This window comes from Podospora bellae-mahoneyi, chromosome 5 (genome assembly GCF_035222275.1).
Source record: "Podospora bellae-mahoneyi strain CBS 112042 chromosome 5, whole genome shotgun sequence".
In the NCBI taxonomy this organism is placed as follows: Eukaryota; Fungi; Ascomycota; class Sordariomycetes; order Sordariales; family Podosporaceae; genus Podospora; species Podospora bellae-mahoneyi.
In genome coordinates, this window is record NC_085884.1 from 1,745,523 (window position 1) to 1,762,812 (window position 17,290).

General features: G+C 54.1%; 7 protein-coding genes and 1 non-coding gene across 8 annotated transcripts; 5 read left to right on the forward strand and 3 right to left on the reverse strand.

Moving 5' to 3' along the window:
• Position 1: 1 nt before the first annotated feature.
• Positions 2-1,174, forward strand: QC761_504740 (uncharacterized protein; the record flags this gene model as incomplete). Its single annotated transcript, XM_062879701.1, has 4 exons — positions 2-307; positions 368-433; positions 486-789; positions 849-1,174. The coding sequence occupies 4 exons, from the start codon at positions 2-4 to the stop codon at positions 1,172-1,174; spliced, it is 1,002 nt and encodes a 333-aa protein (XP_062730860.1).
• Positions 1,175-1,420: 246 nt separating this feature from the next.
• QC761_504750 (uncharacterized protein) lies at positions 1,421-3,823 on the forward strand. Its single transcript, XM_062879702.1, has 3 exons — positions 1,421-2,421; positions 2,486-3,517; positions 3,580-3,823. The coding sequence occupies exons 1-3, from the start codon at positions 2,196-2,198 to the stop codon at positions 3,621-3,623; spliced, it is 1,302 nt and encodes a 433-aa protein (XP_062730861.1). The 5' UTR covers positions 1,421-2,195; the 3' UTR covers positions 3,624-3,823.
• QC761_504760 (uncharacterized protein) lies at positions 3,790-6,157 on the reverse strand. Its single transcript, XM_062879703.1, has 2 exons — positions 4,337-6,157; positions 3,790-4,272 (listed from the first exon to the last, which is right to left on the reverse strand). Exons 1-2 carry the CDS (start codon positions 5,273-5,275, stop codon positions 3,910-3,912), a joined length of 1,302 nt encoding a protein of 433 aa, XP_062730862.1. The 5' UTR covers positions 5,276-6,157; the 3' UTR covers positions 3,790-3,909.
• QC761_504770 (uncharacterized protein) lies at positions 5,478-8,745 on the forward strand. Its single transcript, XM_062879704.1, has 2 exons — positions 5,478-7,228; positions 7,279-8,745. The coding sequence occupies exons 1-2, from the start codon at positions 6,832-6,834 to the stop codon at positions 8,616-8,618; spliced, it is 1,737 nt and encodes a 578-aa protein (XP_062730863.1). The 5' UTR covers positions 5,478-6,831; the 3' UTR covers positions 8,619-8,745.
• A 189-nt stretch (positions 8,746-8,934) lies between these two features.
• On the forward strand, positions 8,935-9,007 carry QC761_0078820. Its single transcript has one exon. It is a non-coding gene; the product is annotated as a tRNA-Val (tRNA).
• Positions 9,008-9,406: 399 nt separating this feature from the next.
• TGL5 (Lipase 5) lies at positions 9,407-13,785 on the reverse strand. Its single transcript, XM_062879705.1, has 3 exons — positions 13,547-13,785; positions 12,053-13,481; positions 9,407-11,985 (listed from the first exon to the last, which is right to left on the reverse strand). Exons 2-3 carry the CDS (start codon positions 12,326-12,328, stop codon positions 9,790-9,792), a joined length of 2,472 nt encoding a protein of 823 aa, XP_062730864.1. The 5' UTR covers positions 12,329-13,481; positions 13,547-13,785; the 3' UTR covers positions 9,407-9,789.
• Positions 12,054-17,103, forward strand: QC761_504790 (uncharacterized protein). The gene is made up of 2 exons (XM_062879706.1): positions 12,054-15,262; positions 15,451-17,103. Exons 1-2 carry the CDS (start codon positions 14,110-14,112, stop codon positions 15,690-15,692), a joined length of 1,395 nt encoding a protein of 464 aa, XP_062730865.1. The 5' UTR covers positions 12,054-14,109; the 3' UTR covers positions 15,693-17,103.
• Positions 15,796-16,788, reverse strand: QC761_504800 (uncharacterized protein; the record flags this gene model as incomplete). Its single annotated transcript, XM_062879707.1, has 1 exon — positions 15,796-16,788. The coding sequence occupies one exon, from the start codon at positions 16,786-16,788 to the stop codon at positions 15,796-15,798; it is 993 nt and encodes a 330-aa protein (XP_062730866.1).
• Positions 17,104-17,290: the final 187 nt, after the last annotated feature.

Genomic DNA, 17,290 nt, shown 5'->3' on the forward strand with positions numbered 1-17,290 from the left:
CATGACCGACCAAACCGCCCAATTCACCCCCCGCTTCCGCACCGACATCTACCCCTTCATCGAGCCCTCCAAGTACAGGGGATCCCTCCGCAACAAAGTAACCATCATCACCGGCGCAGCAGGAGCAATCGGCCGAGGACTCGCCGAGTCGTTTGCTGTCGCGGGGGCAAAGCTGGTCTTGACTTACAACCGGACGCCGCCACCGCCCGAGCTGGAGGAGAGATGTCTTCGGTTTGGAGCTGCTGATGTGTCGTTTGTAAAGTGTGATGTTGCTGAGCTTGGGGGGTGTGAGGCTCTTGTTAAGGAGGCGGGTTTTTCTTTTCCTTTTCAAGGGGGTAGGGGGTGAGATGGCTGACTGGGTGTTTAGACTTTGGAACTGCATGGTAGGGCAGATATTTTGATCAACAATGCTGGGGCTAACGGGCTTGGGCCGGTATGTCTTCACGGTTTGGCATGTCGAGTTGGTACTGATGAATGGGATATAGCTTCACGACCAAGCGCCTCAGGATTTCATCAAGGAGATTGCGGTCAACTTCCACGGGCCGTATTACCTCATGAGGCTGCTCCTCACGTATTTTCGACAACAGCGAAGTGGCTGCGTGCTGAATATTGCCTCGAGGGCCGGGACGGTGGCTATACCATATAGCACCGGGTACTGCTCCAGCAAGGCAGCACTGATCAACCTAACCGCCTGTGCGCAAAAGGAGCTTGACATTGATGGTTTGGGAGAGGAGGTGCACATGTATTCGCTGCACCCTGGGGGGGTTAAGAGCGCGATGACGCTGAAAAGTGTGTCCTTCCACATATGCTACTACTTAAAGGTATAGGCTAACAGAAGATATTCTTAGAATACTCACCGGAATCTATGTCTACTCTTCCGCCTCAGGCGCAGAGCAAGTTTGTGAATGCGCTGGATATCTATGATGACTCCCCGTATCTGAACGGGATGGTGTGTGTTGCGCTTGCGACGGGGGTGGGGAAGGAGGTGCTGAGGGGCAAGTATTTTGATGTTGGGCAGGATTTGGAAGATGTGCTGGCTCAAAGGGAGGCGTTGAGGCAGAACCCGGATTTGTATGAGTTGCACACGAGCTTCTTGGGTGGGCTGAAGAACGGGGGTGTGCCGGAGGGGGGATATAGGAAGGAGGAGTGGGGGAAGGAGTTTCCGGGTTTTTGATGTGGTATAGATGGGCTCTTGGACTAGAATATAAGCATACACTAATTATTGAGCATCGGGCATGTTGACGTCGTCGGGTTGTTTAAAAGAATTGGGAGAAAAAGGGTTAGGGTTGAATGATTGACGGAGACCGTCGGCAAATGCGGTACCGCGTTTTACCGGTGTGGCCGAACCGGAAGCCGCCCATCCCTGCTTGAGCGATGATCTGATGATCTGATAAGATCAGCCTGCAGAAAAGGTGGGTCACTTTTGGTGGGTTGCACCGGGGCGCGCCTTGCCGGTTCAAATTCAGAGCGGGGGGGACCTTTTTTTTCCTTCTGAAGTTGCGTCTTGGAAGTCGCACAACACAATCCAGGGTTGGGACTTGTGTCAGGGTGACAATCTGATCTCGGAGAAGATAAAGACAAAGGGGCAAAAAGGAAAGGATACCACCATCTGGACCTAGAACGACACAATTCCGATGCCGGTGACATGGCTGTTTTCCGCGGATGGCACATGTTGCATGTGCCAACGTCCCCCCGTCTCCAGGGAAGAGGTGGAGCCCCCGTTTGTCAATTTTCCCCCTGCTGCTGCTGCTGCTTGCTGCTGATGAGGCACTTTGGCACCCTGGCACTCCTGGCTGGCCAGCAGCTGTTGGGGTGCAGCCAGCGCAGCGGATGCACAAAATGACACAACGGCGCAAAGGGCTCCAATGGGGAGGGTAAAATCGGGCATGGAAGGATGATCTTGTGGGGCAAGCGTCCATATTGCAACTCTTCGGGGGGCACTGGGGGAAAAGAAGGTGGGGAATCGGGATAAGAAGTCCAAGAAAATGAAAGTCGGGGTGTCTTTTGCTTATCCCATCCTCCCTTGCCATTTTCCCATCATACATTCAGGTTTCCCGTGAGAGAAGAAAAGATTGACATTGTGCAGCGGTCACTGACATCAGTTCCATCTGCATCTACATTGTTATTACTGCATCTGGATATACACACTTTCTTCTCTCTCTCTTTTTCCTGTCACACACACCAGCACGACCACAATGGGATCCATCGTCCAAGCACCCGCCCTCACCACCCAGGCCATGCCCTTCAAAGTTCTCGTCGTGGGCGGCTCCTACGGCGGTCTCTCCGCCGCCCTCAACCTCCAAGATCTCTGCAGTGGTCTCGCACCACGATGCGGCGCCAAGCCAGTCGAGGGCGCGCCAGTGATCGAGACACCACAGTTCAACGTTGACATCACCATTGTAGACGAACGTGATGGCTTCTGTCAGTAGTCTTTTCATTTACGCCACTATTTTGGCTTACCATATGCTAACACACACCCCTCCAGACCACCTCATCGGCTCCCCCCTCGCCCTGGCCGACGAAGACTACGCAGCCAAGTCCTGGGTAAGATACGAAGACGTCCCCGCCATCTCCCAATCCCAAAACATCCGCGTCCTCCACGGCTCTGTCAAGTCAGTTGATCAAACCTCCAAGACGGCCACTTACCTCCCCCACGGCCTGGTGTCCTCCCCAGAAAACACAAGCACCCTTTCATATGACTTTTTGGTCGCCGCCGCCGGCCTCCGCCGCGTCTGGCCTGTGGTTCCGCAGTCTCTCCGCAGGAAACAGTTTCTCTTTGAGGCCGGCGACCATATCCGTGCTGCCACTACTGCCCGCCACGGCGTGGTGGTTGTGGGCGGTGGTGCGGTCGGTATCGAGATGGCTGCTGAGCTGAAGCTTGTCCAGCCTCAGTTGAAGGTCACGCTTGTGCACTCGAGGGATAAGCTTCTCAGCTCGGAGCCGCTGCCGGATGAGGTCAAGGATAAGAGTTTGGAGCTGTTGCTTGAGGCGGGGGTTGGCGTGAGGATGAGCACTAGGTTGGATAAGACGGAGGAGGTGGTGGACGAGCAGGGGAAGAAGGCGGTCAGGGTATGGTTTACCGATGGGGAGAGCATCCTCGCCGATCAGGTCAGCTTGGCGGTGTCCCGGTCTGTGCCGTCGACGGCGTTTTTGGGGGTGAAGGAGACTGGTGTGTTGGATGAGGACGGGTATGTGAAGATCCAGAGTAGCTTGGCTTTCCCGGCTGAGACGCCAAACTGGAGTGATCACTTTGCTATTGGGGATTTGGTAAAGTGGTCGGGGATTAAGAGGTGCGGCGGGGCTATGCATATGGGTTTTGTCGCTGGGAATAATATTCATCAGAGGATGATTGAGATTGCTTCTGGGAAGGAGCCTGCCTTCCTTAAGCTGGATGAGATCCCGCCCATGATTGGGTTGGCGGTGGGGAAGAAGGCGGTTTCGTACTGGCCTGCGACTGGTGTGTCGGCCGGTGAGGATGTCTCGCAGGCCTTCTTTGGGGATGATCTTGGGTTTACGAGTAAGTTTCTTTTGGCATCCCGAAACTCGAGCTTCGATGGCACTAACAAAGCGGTTGTACAGTCTGCTGGAATCACTTGGGGCTTGGAAACAGCCAAAAGTTGTGAGGTGTTTTGAGATACATAGCGAGATTTTGGGTTCACAAAAAGTACGTGGTTGGATTTGGTATGACCAGGGTTTAGATCTTATGACATATAGGGGACGTTTCTTTCCTTTCGGTTACAGCAAAATTTGTCCGTGATTGAAGTTTTTAGGACATATAGGCACGAGAAATGTTGAAGAATATTGGAATGACCAACTTTTTAACACTAACCATCCATGTTGCCCAAACCCATCCATCGAGAATAACAACTGAAGAAAAAAGACATTACATATTACACACACAGAGAGAAATTAAAGCTTAGGAACCAGCCCAACACCAGTACCGCCCATCACCTTGTCGTTCTCATCCAGAGGGCAAAGCTGGAAGAAGCGCTCCCGCGAGCAGCGCACAAAGGCGGAGCGCTTGTGGGGCAGGTCGATGAACTTGTCCAGGCCGAAGCCGTGCATGAGGTCGTACATGAGAACTGAGCTGTTGGTGTACTTGGGCTCACCGACGACGCTCATGGTGCGGGGCTCGTCAAGGAAGAGGTAGTGCATCAAGCTCGACCACCAGGCGCTCACACGGTGGGGCCCGCGGTAGCGGACGTCGCCCACGAGGGAGTGTCTGCCGCGGTCGTAGTCGCCGGCAGAGTAGTACGCGCCGATGCGGTCCTCCTTTTTTTTGTTAGTATTCTTTCCCAATGTCAAGGTGTTGATGAGGAGGGTGGTAAGAACATACCTTGCCCCAGTACACCTCAAAATAAGCAAAGCAGACGTCGTCAAACCGCGCGAGAATGGTGATCTGATGGGGATCCTCGTGCGCCTTACGGAGGTACTCCCTGTGCTGCTCGACCGTGCCCGTCTCGTTCCACCCCTGGGAAACGCGAGGGTCGTTCTGCCAGGTGTGGAACAAGTTGAGGTGTTCGTCGTTCTTGTAGTCGAGCGCGATCATGCTGAACGTCTCCCTGAGGTGGGGGATGTACCGGCTGTAAATGATGGAGCCGGGGATGGGCTTCGCCCGGCGCCTTGGGTGCCAGCAGAGGGCGGAGGAGTCGCTGGTCATGACGTACTCGGGGGGCGGGAGGGGGTAGCCAGAGAGGTCGGGGTCCTGCTCTTCGGGGACCCAGGCGGGGCGGGTGCCGAAGGGGGAGCCGGCGCCTTGCCAGAAGGCACCGCGGGAGATGACGAGCTCCTTTGTTGGGGGGGCGTCCTTGATGGCGGTGGTGGGGTGGTCAAGGGCTAGGCCGACGGCCTTGAGCTGAGAGGAGAGCTTGTCGGCGCCGGAGCCGAAGAGGGCGAGGCGGAAGGCTTCCTCGGAGGGGCGGAGGATGAAGACGGCGTAGGTGATGAGCCACACTTGGCCGACTGTGGGTGGTTGCTCGCCCTTCCAGGTGATGGAGACGGACGGCGTCCGTCTTGCTCTGCCCCAGGCGGTGTTGTTGGAGTCTTTTGGCTTGTCGCCGAGCTTGAGGTCCTCGGGAGCTGTGAAGAAGATGGCATCGTTGTGAAGAGGCTCGCGAAGGGGCTTGAGGCCCTCAAGGGCTTGAAGCTGGAAGCCCTCCTGGCCCTTGACGACGTGGTAGGCGGTCTGGTAGGGGTGAGGGAGTTTGAGGATGGGCTCGGAAGACGCAGCGTACTCCGCGAGTTGGAGACGCGCTTTTGTTTGCGTTGACGCCATTGTGATACTGTGTGTGATCGGGTTCGCGGGAGAAACGTATGACGACACTACTACACTGATGAGAGAGTGGTAGTTTTGTCTGACACTCAAGAGGATTACACGTAGCTTTTTTTTTTTTTTTTACACCTTCGGAAAAGCTGTCCCAATTCGTCTTCACATGTCCAGTGGGAAAATAAACAGAAAGAATAAAACAAGGATGCCCCTCCCCCACTAGACTCTCAATGAAATGCAACCCCCAGGGCAACTCGCAACCGAAGAGATGCTTCTCGGGTCAAACGAGGACCGAAGGCGTGGCTCCTAGATCCATGGTGCCGGTGGAAACCGGTTTGCTGCTTTCATCTCTCCAGCCAAAGACTCCGAAACGATGGCCAATGGAAAGGGGCTCAGGGGGTGGTTGCACAGAAGCCATGGCGTGCTGGGGAACGGATCTGATAACTTTGTTCGGACGCCAGTAAGCGGATCAGATAATTTTTGTCTGCACACCCCTGTCAGACCTCCACCCTTGGCCAACCGACCTCGGAGGGAGGGGACAGAACAGAAGACTTGAGAAATTTCGAGGACGTTGTGTGACTTTGATGGCATCATTCTGCAGGCCGTGGCAACTGGCAAGCCTCTCCTCGTTGTAAAGAACCATGTCACAAGAATAAAAGAGTGAGGCACGAACTCAGCTGTAGGAAGGTCTTCTCTTCCGAGAAAGAGACGAAAAAAACGTGAAAACCCACGACACAAAGACTTGGCATGATTAATCTTATCAGATCGTTTTGATGCCGGCTGTTCTGAGGCATTTTACAGGGGTTGCAGTGGACAGTGCGGGTCTGAAAATCATACCATTGCCCCCTGCTCAGTTGCAGCCCTCGACTTTATCAGATGGAGCTAGCACCAAACTGTCCATCTCGTCCTTTCCGCTCTTCACGGCAAACCTCTGCGGGCCAAGTTTGTCGGAGCAAGAGAGAAAAATCTGCCATGCACCCCACCTCCTCTGTGTTCCAGCCGAGGATCTTCACTTCTCCTACCGACTGACCGCATCCGATGGAGAAACGAAGCACTGGAGATGCTGTTCACGCAGTCCAGGTCTGACTCGACAGGCCCAAGGTCAGGGGACAGCAGCATCACAACAGGATCGGTGGAAGGGGAGCTTGTGTGAATCACATCTTATCAATCTAATCAGTGGCTGGCTGGACATGCCGACATGAGGGCGCGTCACATTCACGATTGGCCACCGGTTGCCAGGAAGCTTGGCCATGCGGCACAAATTTGGTCTCCAGCAAAAGGGGGTCCCCTCCTTCTGCTTCGTGGGTGTGTAGGGCCGCATGCCATTCCGTCATAACTCTCCCGTTGCCGGCCCCGGCATGGCGGTTCTCGACTCTTCTGGGATGTCTTGTAATTTGAAGAAGTTGTGAAGCCGTTCTGTCGTTCTGGTAGTACCAATCTTGCTCTTGTCGACCGGGGCTTTTACATACGTTAATATCGAGCCGAGAATAAACCCCGAGCTTCTCGCTATCGCCCTTCCTCCAGACAGCCCGGAATCACACAGTTCACGCCAGATTGTTATCAAAATGTCTGCCGTACAAAATCCCGTCGAAGAGGCCGTTGTCCTCCCACAACCTCAGAGGCTGTCCCTTCTCAAGGGCCCAACAGATCCTCCTCTTGTCGACCTCACCCTCGGAGAACTCCTCAACCTTCAGTGCCTGCACCACGGAAATAGAGAGGGAATTGTGATTCCATGGACAGGAGCGAGATGGACCTACAACGAGCTCAATCACCACAGTCGGCTGCTGGCCGCCGCCCTTCTAGAGATGGGCATCGGTGTTGGTGACAGAGTCGGCATCATGGCTGGCAACTGCGAACAATATGCTGCTGTTTTCTTCGCCGCCACCAGGATAGGAGCCATTCTCGTCATCATGAATAACACTTATACCCCTACTGAGGCCTTGTACGGTCTCGACTTCTCGGGTATGTCTCAGCTCTGATGGGTGATCACCGTGATGCTAACAACGATCCAGAATGCAAGGTTTTCTTCACCACCAAGAAGATTGGCCGTCTCGATCAAGGCCCACTACTCACACAACTTGCTGCCAGAGCGACTGGCCCCAAGGTCGTGATCCTTCGCGGTGATTCCGAGGGTTACCCAACTTACAAGGAGCTTCTCACCCAAGGAGCCAGGGTAGATCCCGAGCGCCTTCATCATGCTGAGAGCAAGGTGCTTCCTCACCTTGTTTGCAACCTCCAGTTCACCAGCGGCACAACCGGTCTTCCCAAAGCTGCAATGCTCACTCATCACAACATTGTCAACAACTCCAGGTTCATCGGAGACCGCATGAGACTCACACACAACGACGTTCTCTGCTGCCCGCCTCCTCTGTTCCACTGCTTCGGTCTGGTGCTTGGCCTCATGGCCATCATCACTCACGGTGGAAAGATCATCTACCCTGCCGAGGTGTTCGACGCACCTGCTACCCTCCGCACCATCATTGAGGAACAGTGCACCGCTGTTCATGGCGTCCCCGCCATGTTCGACAGTCTTTTGGCTCTTCCCGAAGCCAAGAATCTCAAGGCGGCCGACCTCCGACTCCGCACCGGCATCGTGGCCGGCGCCCCAGTCCCTCGCTACCTGATGGAGCTCATGGTCTCCAAGCTCGGCATGAAGGAGTTCACATCCAGCTACGGTCTCACCGAGGCCTCTCCCACTTGCTTCAACGCTTTCACCGACGATCCCATCGACACCCGTCTCACCACCGTTGGCACTCTGATGCCTCACGCCCGAGCCAAGATTGTGGACCGCGACGGTGTGATTGTGCCCATCGGCACCCGGGGTGAGCTCTGCATCGGCGGGTACCAGCTCCAGGCCGGCTACTGGAACAACTCAGAAAAGACCAACGACTGCATGATGAAGGACGAGGCCGGCGTCTTGTGGCTGCACACCGGTGACGAGGCCGTCTTTGACGAGCGTGGATACTGCACCATTACCGGTCGGTTCAAGGACATCATCATTCGAGGAGGGGAGAACATTTACCCGCTCGAGATTGAGGAACGGCTGGTCGCCCACCCGTCCATCTCCATGGCTGTGGTTGTCGGGCTGAAGAATGCACACTATGGCGAGGTTGTCGGTGCGTTTCTTCAGCTTGACCCTGCTCACACTGCTAGCACGAAGCCCACTGTTGAGGAGGTGCGTGAGTGGTGTAGGCGGAAGCTGGGGAAGCACAAGGCGCCCACTCATGTGTTTTGGCTGGGCCACGATGGGGTTCCTGCTGCGGTGCCATTGACGGGGAGTGGAAAGGTGAGAAAGTTTGAGATGGCTCAGTTGGGGAATGAGTTGCTTGACGGTGCCAAGGCGAAGCTTTGAGGGGTTGGTGTGAGGAAGGTCAGTCGGGGAGCCGTGATATTGGTTGGACAGAAGTTGGCCGGGAAAAGGAAAGACGGAGTTTGCATAATTTGGGTGGGATTGGGCGGGGAAATTTGCATTTTCTTTTTGCTTGGCTTGGATACAAAATGATAATACACACCATGACATTGATTCTGTGGCGCCTAGAATTGCCCACGAATGACGAAGAGACAAGCCCCCAACGACGACCTGAACCGAGCCACAGCCGCACAACTAAACAATTGATGAGCTCCTTCCCAGTAGACTAATAAGCTTAATTACCTCGCTAGTTATCACAGGCCGGCTGGTGTAGTGGTTATCACGTTTGTCTCACACACAAAAGGTGCCAGGTTCGATCCCTGGGTCGGTCAAATCAAAGTTATCTTATGCTTCCCAGCTCCCAACCCATAGTTGGGATTACCTCTCCTTTTTGGACTCGAAGGAGAGAGGCATAGAACACAAGATTTTGCTGCTTGATAGAAGTGTGTCGTCCCTTGATGATTTACAAAGGAGAAACCTGCTGATATATCCTGCTGGCCCATTATCGATCACCTGACATTGAGAAAAGATAACGAGTAAAATAGTTACAGAGATGTATATCATCTGTCTGAGATGTACTCAGAACACCAAGAGCTTGGAATTTGATTGTGGTAGAGTCGGGCATCAGCTGTTCAACACTGATGTAGACTCGGGTCATTGGTAAGTAGATCCGTTGATTCAAAGAGAGATATTCGGAATGATTGAAATCAAGGAAGATCAATAGGTATATTTGGGGGTTGGGATCTCACTGAAACCAACACAACAGCCAACCAGTTCACACTTCAAGACACACTCAAGCTGTTGCACCCAATGCACCTCCATTATAGCCCAACTATCTGAGAAAACTAATAAAGTACAAACAAAATCGACATAAATGTGCAAAAAGCATTTGTATTCAAATCATATCTGGTATCTTCCTAACAACAAAGCTCCATCAACCACACAATGTCATGAGCAAGTGCAGAACAATAGACTCAAGCAAACACCGCCACAACCGCCGAGATTTCACGTGAAAGCTTCTCCACTTCTCCGCCTCAACACGTACTTGTCGTTTCCTGGCTACCAACGGTTCTGCAAAACATAACTATTTCATCTCTGACTGCATCATCCTGGGCTATAGCACGGAGTCTTTTCGTGGCGAGCCGCTGTGATAGGGGTCCGAATCGCTGTCGACATCCGCATCTGAATGATGATTGTTTCCTGGAGGGGAGGATCTCACGATCTTGATGCCGACCGGGGTAATAGCCACCGGCAATGGTTTGGGCGGATCGTCAACGTTGAAATCCTCCATTGCCACTGCCGAGTCGTCTCCCGGATGACTTGGGGATAGAGGCTTTGCGAAGTCATACAATGGTATCCCGGGCGAATGGAAGTAATCGTGATGTACGGGCCGTCCAGCACGCAAGCTACCGTGGCTCTGGCTAGCACGCTTGAGTCGTGGCTTGCTCCTCGTACGGGGTCTGCTGGTAGCACGTGTTTTGCTACCAGGACGTCGTGTACCGGCCCGGTGCATCCTGTTCCGGCCACGAAGGCTCATCTCTAGTCTTTCATCCTCTTCAGACTCTTTGTCCGTCCACTCGTCCTCCATATCCTGCATATTCTGGAAATGCTTCTCGTGTCTGGCCGCCAGCAGTTGGATGCTACCGCCAGAACTGCGGCGTCTTCTGTCCCAAGCTCTTACAGGAGTCGCTTCGCCAAATGATGGCTCTTGGTCACAAGGCGTATAACTAGAACGTGCATAGCCTCCGGTCGTGAGCTCAACACTTTTACCTCTGCTGTGAAATGTTCTTCTCGTCGGCCCCTGCGGCTCTGAGACTCCCACAAGACGACGAAGCTCTACCTGGCTCTTGCTGAACACCACCCGGGCCCTCAGGTTGTGAACGGCCTGGTCCAGCGCCAGCTCAATAGCCAGTCGATCACGGATGCGGCTGAGTTTAGGCCAGGTTGCCCTCTCACCAATCAGGCAGTTGCGCATCATGAAGTCCGGTGTGGGGTTCTTCAAGATCAGAGGCAAGTCATGCACAGCCGTCTCGGGAAGAATGGTGATATCCCCTGAGTACTTCTGGCTTAAGATGCAGCGCAATTTGGTAAACAGGTTGGGAAAGATGCCCAACTCTGTCATGAACTGGAGTCTGTGGAGTGTTTCCTCTTTGGCTAGTGTTGTGAGCGTGTCTAGCCAGGCCCCGCTGTCTGGGGATTCTTTCTGCTGACGAAGCTTTCCTGGGGTTGTCGCCGGATAAAGACGGTCGTCCTTGGAGAGGAAAGGAACGATATGTGGGTTGACCTGTGAGACGATGAAATGGTTGACGTTGAACATCTCGGCAAGTCGGGTCATGGGCAGGTCATTGTCCACCGAGCCATCAATCCAGTGTTGTGGTGTTGGGTTCCAGGGCACATGGGCACCGGTTGCTGGATCTTTGACTAGCAAAGAAGCAGCCTGGAAGACGAGAGGAACCGAACACGAAGCTGCCACGGCTGACCAGATCATGACATTAGGGGCCGTGATGTAGTTGAGCAGCCTAGGCAGCTCGTAAATCGAAGCTGAAGACACGCAAATGTTGCATATTCTTCTTGTTCGGTTGTAGGCCTCTTGGAATGTCACGTCACCGAGCCAGCTGCGCATTACCCTGGTCAGGTTCGATATGTCGGCCCAGCACCCTTCGGTAAGGAGTCGTCGAATGTGATCAGAAAGACCGTCCTTCTCGCCTTCAAAAACGCCCAAGTCTCCATAAGGGAACGCCTCGACCAAGGCGGGAATTTCTTCGTCCTTGCGTGTACACAGAACAGCACAAACAATTGAACCAGCCGAAGCACCGGAGATGATGCGCGGCAGCAGCTTGGATTCATAGAGTGCCTTCAAGACGCCGATGTGGGACATGCCAAAGGTTGCTCCGCCGCTCAGGAGCAGAGCACTCCTTCCGAAACTCTGTCGAGCGTAGAGCATGCCCTCCAGCAAATCTTGGGGTTCCATGCCGGCCGGGATCGAGTGGGCACTCTTCTCCACCAGTGCCTCGATCGTTTTGACGGCCGACTCCACGTAGCGTTCGATGAGGCTCTTGGTCCCAATGTACGAATGGCGGTACAAGTCAATGTTTCCCATTCCACCAAGGTCTCGCGAGAGGGCTGTTCGGATGAGATACATCATGGTGCTGATATCACAGTCGATCCGGGCAGCATCCAACTCCTTGAGCTTGAGTCGGATCAGTTGGGGGTGGTAGTCGCCACTTGCATCGTCGAGCTTCCATTCGTCATTCCCTTCGAGCGCATCTAATTCTTTAGCAGCGGCGTTCCAATCCCGCAGCGAAGTAGCCTGGTGTGGTGTTAGTACATGATCACCAGAGTGCACGTGCCTTCTCCGAAGCATGGTGCCTGCTTACGCTGTGCATGCGCGCTGCCAGAATCTGCATCCTCTCCTCCGTCCGCCTCTTATCCTCGCGTTCCGACTCGGTGAGGCCATCTCGCCATGATAAGACAAGGTTGCTAGCGTCCCGGACAATCTTGGTTAATAGTGGGATGTAGGAGTGTGAAGGTGATGTTTTCTTCAGCTTTAGCGGCGCCGGCCTCGGCCTCGGCCTCTTAGACGCTTTGAGCTTGCCATCCTCAACAGTGCTGACTTGAATAATGGGAGGGCCATGAACGAGCAGGTCCGTCATTGCGGGGAAATGACGGCAGAGAGGAGCCGGGAGAGGAGGAGGAGGAGGAGGAGCGGGAAGGGAGAAGATTGGTTCGCAGGCTGTAGTAGGTGGGCAGGTTGGAGGTACGAGAGAGGGTGTCGTTTTTCAGGATGTGAGGCATTCGGAGCGAGGGTTGGATGGGTTGAGTGGTTTCCTCGTGGCTGATCTGGACACGCTTGGGCTTACAACGGGTGACGTAGCGTTGGTTTAAGGGTCAACGGTCACGGAGGACGGGCGGGCGTTTGAGTAAGTTTGTCGTGGTGGGAGTTGAGTTGACGCGCCGCGAGTCGAGGGGACACCGTTGGGTATCTGTAGCCGCAACTCCTGGCAGACAGTAGAAGAAAAGCAAAACAGGGTGACGGGGTATCAGGGAACATTTTGATGTCGTTCCGGCGGCTGGAGCAAAAGGACGAAACAGGCCACCTGACGATGTGCCGCCGACAGGGATTCAACGGGCACTGAAGACGAACAAAGACAGAAAAGGCGTGGGCGTGGGGAAAGATGGGATGCAGCAGGCGGGGCGGTCTGGGGCACGCAGCTGACCCCAGAATCTCAGTCTGGGCATTTTCAGCAGCCCGCCCCACCACTGCCCACCAATCAGTGCCCGACAGCCCAACAGGTCAACACCTGGTGTGATGGGAATCTCCGTATCGCTAGGTGTGAAGAAGCAGGTTTTATTACACTGCCAGACTGGAGAGGCCAGACGATCTTCTTTCCATATACAGAGACTCCGTCTGTAACTCGGAAATCCATGACCTCAGCACCTGAAAAGATTGCACAGAAATGGAGACTGTGTGTATAGCCGAGCAATGTGAAGGCGAGACATGCGAGGCACTGCTTCGCTGGGTTGCACTTGGGTGGTAGCGTAAGGTAAGGTCGGGTAGCTGGTGGCAGGATGGAATGCGGGGGACGGAGTCGCTCGCTTGAGGCGTCTCTCCCGCATTATGAAGAACGGGCATTACTCCCTGTGAATTCATCAACGTCGGACCTGGAAAGTGGTTCATGAAAAGGGCAACGCTTGATGCTCTGCTTGGAGACCTGAGTCAGGCTTGTGGTACGTATGAAAAGCCGGAGATATTCCCGATATCCAGTGTAGCGGTTGGGCAACTGTAGAACACGAAGCAAGGCAAACCTTTCTTTTCACATGTCAGCGGCCGTCAAAGCATGTGCTTGATATCGAACTGCGGGGGAATTCACCGCTTGACCTCTGGCTGCCAACACATAGATCATAAGTCACCTACTCGTACTCGACATATGGTAATTGGCTTCACAACATATGGAAAGAAAAGAACCCAGATTTGTTCCTGTCTTTGTTGGGCGTCTCGATCCTCAAGAGGGCCCAATGTCGCGGTTGTGATTTGCGGGTCCGGGCCGTCAACCTGGAAGTCCGCTGATGACACAATGCTAAGCTATCAATTCGAAGGGGCATACGTGGCTGGATCAATGCATTTGCTCTCTAGAAGCGAGACGTCGACAAGCCCAAAATTCCACTTTAGAGCAGTTTCTGTGGTTGTGAAGGTCGATTAAAGACAAGGATGGCGGATCTTGCGGATCTGCGCGGTCATCAGCCGCTTTCTGATTGGCCAACCGAGACCCACCCAACCGGCAGTCAGATTTGGGAAGACCTTTCGAGGTGCAAATTGGAAAGATAACGCGCGTCCAACAGCATCAACTCTGCGGCGACGACATGGCGAATTGCTTCAGCCCAACTCCCTCGCTCATGGCAAGCTGAAGCTTGCTTGGGGGTATGCAGCAAGAAAATGCTGCCAGAACCCAACATCACCTTTACGGTGCCGAGTCTCCACGACGCCCTCGACATCGACTGTCGTGTCTACCACCCCGAGTCACTCGCGCCCACGTCTGATGCCGCCCAATGGAAGAAACACGCCGCCATCTTTGCACATCCCTATGCACCTCTGGGCGGCAGCTTCGATGATCCCGTAGTGGGAATCGTTGCAAGTGCTCTTTTGCGGATGGGCTTCTTGGTTACGACCTTCAATTTCAGAGGGGCTCATGGATCGGCTGGAAAGACATCCTGGACGGGAAAGGCAGAACAGGCCGACTACAAGTCAGTGATAGGCTTCGTCACCCATTACGTTCATTTCCTGAACCCATATCCGCATATTACTCTCCGACGGTCCCATTCTGAAGTTCGCGAAAACGAGGTCGAACTGGAAGGCAGAGTTGCAGCCAAGATTCAGCTTCAGCCGCCCACTCCTGAGCCAACATTGATGGAAGCTACCCCTCTTTCTGCTGCCAGCACGAAGCCTGTTCTTCTGATGGGCGGTTATTCGTACGGCTCTATGATCACTGCTCAACTACCGGAAATCGAACCGGTTATGGCTTTGTTTGAGACACCTGAAAACGGAACGCCGGCTGCTGAGATCCGATTGAGGGCAGAGCATCTCGCCGAGAAGCAGAACACAACTTTGGCTGACCTGCGCGCCGAATTTGTGGACCGCCAGCACGCCGGATCGCCGCGGCGGACTGGGGGCCTCCGTGTTGGCGGCATCGAGGATATTCGTAGGCCCCATGAGCCCCGACGTTCACTGTCCGTCGAGCTTGAGGAGAGAATACGGCACGGGATTGAAGAGCTCATGGCCAAAACCAAGAAAGGACCCAAGGCATCCCAACTGACCGAGATTAGGGACGGTGATGGTCCAAATTCCACTCGTGATGCAGCCTGTTCAACCTCGAAGCATGCCGCTACAGATCACCTGCCCTCTATCATAGGACGAACTCAGTATCGACCGGCATATCTTCTGGTGTCACCTCTTCAGGGCATAGTTACAAACTTCATTGCCATATCGGTCCCTACGCAAATTTCCAGCCTTGCTCGGAAGGCCTGGAATCGGCTCCCAGCCAAGCCTGGCAAAAAATCTGCTACGTCGCCAGAAGCTCCAAAGCCAATTGGTAGGTCCATACTGTATTACTTGTCTTCCTTCCATTTGCATGATGAACATCCTACGTTAACCCAGCTCACTCAAACGCATACAATGCGGATGCTGAAAACGCGTATTATCTACTCCTGACTTCTTCCATCTATTTCTCCTCCATGTCTCAGCTCGCTGTCTGGTTCTGCGCTAACATGCTGGCCCCAGTAGACAACCCGGAGAATAAGTTGACCCAACATGACACTCTGGTAGTATACGGCGACAACGATGTCTTTACGCCCGTCCGAAAGCTCAGGACTTGGACTGCCCGGTTGCAGGCGGTACCCAACTCCAAGTTTCGAGGTGTTGAGGTGTACAGTGCAACGCACTTCTGGGCACAAGCGAAGGTCGCCCAAACCTTGCGCGATGCTGTCATCGTGTTTGCCCAGTCTCTGCTCGCTGAAACATGAACCACTGGATCTCATTGACCATCAAGTACAAATGCCAAAAGCCTATCAAAACACGGGAACAGGAACACCACCAAACCCAAACCTCATGCGCCTAGTGCATACTCTACAAACTACGGAGTGCGAAGACTCTGTTGTTCACTGCCTTCTGTGTCACAGGGCACTCATGGCTCAACCACTCCCAAGCATGGGGCACGCCTGGATAGAGATGGAACTCGACGTCCACCTTGCCCGCGAGCAGCTTGGCGCCAAATGCATTCACCTCGTCCTTGAACAAGTCCAACCCTCCAACATCAAGATAAGTCGGCGGCAACCCAGACAGATCCTCAGCCCTTGCCGGCGCTGCATACACGCTCGCGTCAGGACTACTCACAGTTCTGGCACCGGCACCGCCCAAATAAGCCTGCCAGCCGATTTCATTCTTTTTGTTTGTCCATGTCAGGTGCTCGTTCAGCGGATGGTCCTCCCGGATGCGCGTTCTGTCATCGAGCATGGGGTATATCAACACCAGCTTCTTGATGGCGGGCACAAACTTCTTATCGCGAGCCTCGAGTGCCAAGCCAGCGGCCAGACCACCCCCGGCGCTGATTCCCATAACACCAATTCTCTTTGGATCGATGTTCTGTTCTTGTGCATTGTCGCGGAGGAACTCCAAGGCAGCGTGCGCATCTTCCAGCGGTTTTGGGAAAGGGGCCTCGGGAGAGAGCCGATAAGCGGGAGCATAGAAGGTCAGCCTTGTCTCGGCCGCATAGCGGATGATGTCTTTTCTGAAGGATGTAACCGAGCCGGAGACAAAGCCACCTCCATGGAGATAGAGGACGCAAGGACGTCCAGCTGGTGCCGGTGTTGATGAAGATGCTGGGGGGTCGAAGCGGTGGAGTTTGAGCTCAGTGCCGTCGGCCGACTTGTATGAGAGTTCTGTTTCGGCAACTCTGCTTCTCGCCGGGCAGGGGAAGAGGCTCATGACGGTGTTGATCATGAAATCATTCTGTTTGCGGAGTGATTCAGCGTCAGTTGGGACGGGTGGGACATATGATGCATAGGGTGCTATGGCCCTGGCATAGTCGGCGTCAAGACTGAGCTTTTGGTCGGAAGACATGTTGGAGATGTTTGGCTTCTGGAGGAGAAGGAGAAGGTACTTTTCAGAAATAAGAGCGATGTTCATCTCCTACTTTCAACCTATATATGCATATTATTCCTCTCACCTCCGGGGACCATAACGACGCGTACGAACCGAGACAAAACCGGACCGGGCCGTTTTGCAAGGACCGAGCGTTGGTCTTTCCCTGGGTTTTAGCGCTGCGGAATTCTCAGCATTGGCGACTGTTGGCACACCGTTACAAACGGCTCGTGCTTTAGGGCGAAAGGCAAACTTCAAGTTCCTGAGCACGTTTTGTTCGGAGCATTCCCCGGGTCGTGTCTTGGGCCGATGCCCCGAGGGCGACTTCCGGCTGGTCTAGAGCTGGTAGAAGCTTGCAAGGCATGAGGTCTGAGTGCGACGGAATTTGGGAATGCCGAGGGGGCGCTGTTTGTGCGTTTTACTTGGACTCTTTTCTTGAAACACACCATGAGGCAATTATAATGATTTACGTAAATACCTT